Source organism: Echinops telfairi, unplaced genomic scaffold, assembly GCF_000313985.2.
Source record: "Echinops telfairi isolate 266 unplaced genomic scaffold, ASM31398v2 ScPeMD7_23;HRSCAF=83, whole genome shotgun sequence".
In the NCBI taxonomy this organism is placed as follows: domain Eukaryota; kingdom Metazoa; phylum Chordata; class Mammalia; order Afrosoricida; family Tenrecidae; genus Echinops; species Echinops telfairi.
In genome coordinates, this window is record NW_022103920.1 from 77,350,702 (window position 1) to 77,356,701 (window position 6,000).

Below are 6,000 nucleotides of genomic sequence, written 5' to 3' on the forward strand. Positions count from 1 at the left end.
GCCAATGCCACGAAGATTCATGAGCTAATGTGTAAACAAATAGCCCCCAAACGGCGAAGCCAGCATGGTATATAATAAAACATATGTCTACCCTTTTATGCAGTTTCCTTTGTTTGGGAACAAACCTGAATGGTAACAACAAAAATAAAAATACCCATTTTTCCCAACCTGGATAAATTAAATTTTATGCTTTTTTTTTTTTGCTGATCCCAAAATTGTCAAGCAGATACTGGACAACAATCAGGGAGCCACTGTGGAATGATAGTGAAAAATTTAGGTTGAGTTGCAAATTGGAGGGATTTTGAGCGACAATCTTATTTTCTCTGCTTATTACCAGTATCTTACGTAGTTTATTTAATTGTTTACAGGTCCTTCTGTATATCAGGAGTTGGAGGACATTTTTTGGTCTAAAAGAACTCAGCGATCTCCAATTCATTCTCTTATGAATTTTCAGTACTTAATTAGGCACGTGACTTCCAAGGAGTCATGCTCATTCGTATTCCAAACATAACAATCTATAATAAACCAACCAGTTGAGCCCTTTGGGGACTGAGGCTCATGTTTGGAAGCACTGAGAGGTCGATTTTGACTAAATTTCCTTTTGGAACAGGCCTTCCAAAGTCAAATATTTAGAAAGAATTAAGTTGGTATAATTTTACAATGATCTGTTAACAGCACCTACATTATTTAATTTAAATTTCATCCTCAATAATTTATTTTCCTCTTTTAAAACTAAGAGTGAGGAATTAAAGCTTTATTTGAAGTTGCCGGTACCCCTCATGGAAACGTGCAGCCATTTAGAATAGGTCCATAACTTGTGCGCACCTTGGTGGAAGAGGACTTCTTTGTAAAATTTGTTACCCGGTTTTCCGTGGTTATAGTTGAGATGCTGTACCCTAAGAAAGTGAGTGACTTTGTTTCTTTTAACAGGTTTTCATTTCTGGTGGATCAAGGAGTGAACGTTGTGATATTGTTCCGAACTTAATAAGCAAAGGCTGCTCAGTTGACTCAATAGAATACCCATCTGTGCATGTAATGCCAAGTGAAAATGAAATTAATACCCAGGTGACACCAGGAGAAATATCGATCCAGCTTCGTCCAGGTTTGGCAATTTTCAAATAATCCTCTTATAAATCTTCACTCAAAGTTATACTTCATATTGTTTGCCCATACTTCATACTGCACAGGCAGTGTTGTTAGAGCAGAAATCAGTGAGTTTAGAATGAAAAATCAGAATTCTAGTTTGTTCTGTACCACTCACTGTACCACTAGACCCCTGAGTGGCACAAATGGTGAAGTGCTCCACTACACGTTGGAATGTGGGCAGTTCCAATCCCACCCCAGAGGCTTCTCAAGAGACAGGCCTGGAGATATGCTCAGGAGAGATGGCAGACATGTAAACCTTATAGAACAGCTCTGCTCTGCACACATGAGATCACCATGAGTTGGCATAGACTCAACAGTAGCTAACAAGGACAACGTCATGCCACCTATGTGACCTTGGACACTCTCTGCAGACCTCACCACACCACATTATAATTGTGTGTTTACAAGCCCGATTACGCTCCACTGTAATTGTTCCTTCTGCACTTCCAGCTCTTGAGAGAAAGGGCACCAAGATTAATTTCATCCTGTTTCTCTGCTGCCTAGCACAGAGTGCTGGCACAGAGCAAGCACACACACGTTTATTGAGTTGATTAGTTGATTTATTTATTAATTAATAGGAGATATATGTTCAGTGAAGTCCTCAGAGCTTTTGCAATGAATTTTTAAGCACAAACAGAAACTTCCAAATTGTCTGAATTATGTTGGGCACTGCTACTGAGATTAACAGACACCGTTCCTCTTTGACTGCCCCTGTGTTTCCCTTCCATGACCGTGAATTCTACCCACTGGCAGAGGTTTGTCATTTTCTAATTAGGCCAGAGAAGCCCCGTGTACAAAATACATATGGCAGGATAAGTCCAGGGACACGTATGTACCCTTCAATTCATTGCATTTAATTTAAAGCCATGTGGCCATCGGTTCCAAGCCATCATTATTTCATTCTGGGTGGCCTTGACCTATCCTTAAAGTTGTAAGTAACCATTCTTCATAGATACTCCTCCAGTTCCAAAGCTGAGCTATTTCTTCTAAACTCTTTGATTATCAAGAAAAACAAAGTGCATTTCTCTCTTGGCCTTAGGCATGTTCCCAACTTCCAATTAAAACTGCTTCTCACCATCTAAAGCAATTATATATCCCAGTATGCTCCCCTCCCCAAGGGCAAGAGTTGGAAAGAGTTCTACGAAAAGAAAGTAATTTGATTGGTTAAGATTATGGGCCCTGCAATCTCTTATTGTAAAATGTATATATATTTAGTGTAGCTACTGCATACTGAATTTGTATTCTCCTGTTCACTGAATGCTAGCGCACTATGTTCTCTAGACACTGCCCTGAGATTGTCCTACAACTACACACACATTTCTCTTGCATAGACAGATTTTAAAGATGTTTTCCCAACTATCTTTAATGATTTTTAATCTTAATCTTTTCCTAATACATTTATTTTCCTAGTTATAGTCTGTTAGATAAGCATCCCTAGATCTTTTCCCAGAATTGAATCTAAAATTCCCACTTTTAAAAAGCATAATTTCTTTTTCCGTGTTAAAATCACCATTGAGGACCTGCTCCATTGCTCATCCTGAAAATTCTTCAGGGTGTTAGTGATGGGCCATCTCGTCTTGCAGACGAACGATACCAACACTGCTTCTGTGCCAATGAGCTGTCATCAAGTGGATTGCAACTCATGGAGAACCTTATACCTTAGAGAACTGTGCTTTATAGAGTTTTCATTGATTGCTTTTTCAGGAGCACTTCATCAGATCTTTGGTAACAAGTCACATGCACATTGTTTTATGTCATTGATCGCAACCCCTTCAATGTACCATAAGTTGTCCCACTTCCTCCTTGTGTTCCTATCTCCATTGTTCCTTTATTCCTAACCCCTCTGATCTTTGTCCCTGGGTAAATACTGCCCTTTGGATGTCATGTAGTTGATTATTCCAAGGCATGCATCTCTCACTCGTGCAATTGTTCCCCTGTCTAATGTTGGCTGGAAATTCAGCCATGGGAGAGAGTTCAGTTTCACATCTGCCGGGTGACAGAGGACCACAGTTTTGACTGTATCTCACTAGCAAGTCTGGTCTTTAAAACATATACGATATACATATATTTTCAGGTTGGTTCCACATGTATCTCCCACTTTATCCAGAATCTTTTAAGGCGATCTTTTTCAGAGCACTTGGTAGTGGTAGCAGGCCCATGAATCGAGAATCTTTTAGTTAGCAGCCAAGCATGCTTTTTTTTTTTTTTTTTTCCATTAATCAGGGATTCCAATAGCCCTTTGCAATCAGCTTGATACCAGCTTATAGTAACCCTATAGGACAGAATTGGAGCTACCCTAAGGGGTTTCCAGGGCTTTAATCTGTACAGAAGCAGACTGCCACATCTTTTCCTTTTGAGAAGATCATAGATTCAAACTATCAACCTTCTAGTAAATAGCCAAACACTATTAGCCATCAAGACTCTTGTTGGGACTTTTGTAGACATCTACAACTCAATTTTATTCCAACGTTTTCATTCAAATGAGCCTCAGTTTACTTTATTCTTATCTGATAAAAATTCACAATTTTCAATGTGGCATCTGATAAGAATTTATTTATAAAAATACATACACGGACTAAATGTTTCAAGGAATACTACTTGGATTATATTTAAAATCAAATATTTTAAGTGAAATTGAAAATCTGACATTATTTTTCACACAGTATCTCCTAATATGTATGTTTTCTTACTTTAACCTATTTATCATACAGAAAATTTATAACAGAAATAGACTACTGACTAAAGTACATGTTCCCTGAGAATACTGAAAATGAAATCCTTTAGAAGGTAGTGTAGAGAAGGTCATTATCTAGCTGTGCTTTAAAACTAATGAAATCTATTCTAAAACAATTAATATAACCTATACTTCACTAAAGGAGATCTGGTAGCATACTGGGTATGTGAGTCTGGGTAGACTAGAGAAACAAATTCACAAACATGCATGTGTATATAAGGGAGAGGTTTCTATACAAAAGGAATTGAACATGGAGAAAACATCCCAACCCAGTCCAGTCCAAGGCCATAAGTCTGATATTAGCCCATATTTCTGATACCAATCTATAAAGTCCTCTTCAGACTCACGAAACACATGCAATGAAACCAACTGCAGGACGATCACAAGCCAGTGGGTAGAAAGTCGTTGGGTCCAGTGGCATTGTAAGCATCTCAGCGCTGGCAGGGATCACTCTGTGGCTTCTCTGGCTTCCGAGAACAGGTTGTGTCCATGTGGCTTGTCTTCTGCAATGTCTCCCAGGGAGTAGCAGAGAAAGAGAGGTATCTTCCACCTCCAAGCAGGAAGTACCAGATTTCCCAGAATTCTCAGGAGAAGGCCATGCCCACACAGATTCTCATTGGCTATCTCCAGATTTATAGCCTAGACTCCACCCCTATACTTTTAATCCTTAAATTGACACCAGATAGGTCACTACCACAGCCCACCCCTTGTCAATTTAACACTTTCACATAACTCTTTAGCCATATATAATTTTCAAACAATAATAAAATCACACCTGTACCTAAAAGGATAAAACTGAAAAGCATACAATTCAATATGTGCCACACTCATTTAAACATATAACATTCTATAAGTGAACTAAAAAAATCTCCTATGCTAACAATTGCAGTAACACGTACACCTTAATCCTATAATCCTATAAATATATATTCCCCAACCTATGAAAGTTTATAAGCCAACTACTTTATGCCTTTATTCCCCAATATTGGGTATCCAATTTCTATATTTCCCACGTATATCAAGCTAGTGCTCTGAGGAAACAATCATATTCTTTGAAGTGAAGAATCTTCATTCTAGTTGGAACCTGGTGAAATCTGCATCCATAAGCAAAGTCAAATCAGGAGAGGCCATCCATAAAGTCAACAGCTATATGCACCAGTCCATAGGCTCAAAAATCTCTTCATCTGGTCAGGTTCTGATTAATTCAATGTAGCCTTTCTTAACCTCTTAGCCTCACCAGGGTGTCCATTGGTCGCCTTGCCTTAGACCATAGCCCCCTCACAAATTCTCAACAACCCTAGTCCCTTGTGCTAGGTAATGAACTTCAGACAAGGCAACCCACTCTTGTCTTCTCCTCTAGTTCCTGTAAACCAGGTCCATGGATGTTGACAGCCAAACTCATCCCATCTCTTTATTGCTGCATTTCTCCCACTTCCACTCAACAAGTGAATACAGGTGGTCACTTAGCAAGCATTTCAGCCTGACCACAGGCTTCCTTTAACTATCAGTCCTAGAGAGGAGTTTTCTTCATGGTTCCAGAATTTTTCCAGCTTCTGACAAAATCCAGTAAAGTTCAAACTTCAAATCCAAAGAGTTCCTTTTTTCATTTAATTTGTCAATCTTGCCCTTAGTCAGATCTCTTGGAATGCATATATCCTGAGTACTCCAAAGCACTGAATGGGGCTTATCTTTTCAGAGCCTTCTTTCCAGGCTTGGCCCAAACCCATCTAAAGATCAAATTAATGGCTTGAGGCAAGTGTGCTTTCAAGCTCTCTATTTTCATACTTCCCAAATCATTTCTATACACCCTTATATCTACAATAATACATATAAGCAATCAGTATAAACAACATAGAATCAGATACTAAACTCAATTCTTAAAACAGTCAAGTTCAATCCTTATTTAGTTTATCTAAATCCTTATCTAAACTATTTTATTTATACAAAAATATGGGATTAGGTCTCTGAAGGCATCAAAACAGATCCATGCTTTTTGTCAGTCATTTTAACCTTCTGTCAGCCATTTTCCTTAAGCAGCATGGTTTCTGAGACATTCAAAGGGAAATTTATACCCCTGAGTTCAAAATATACATTATTCACCTTCATTTTTGCCATTTCAC

At 38.5% G+C, this 6,000-nt stretch overlaps 1 protein-coding gene across 1 annotated transcript in view; it reads left to right on the plus strand.

Moving 5' to 3' along the window:
* ITGB8 (integrin subunit beta 8) overlaps window positions 1–6,000 on the plus strand; it is a 95,889-nt gene that overhangs the window by 41,640 nt on the left and 48,249 nt on the right. Inside the window, exon 3 of the mRNA XM_004702710.2 lies at window positions 931–1,102. Within this exon, the coding sequence (XP_004702767.1) occupies window positions 931–1,102 (172 nt within the window). The remainder of the gene's footprint in view (window positions 1–930; window positions 1,103–6,000) is intronic.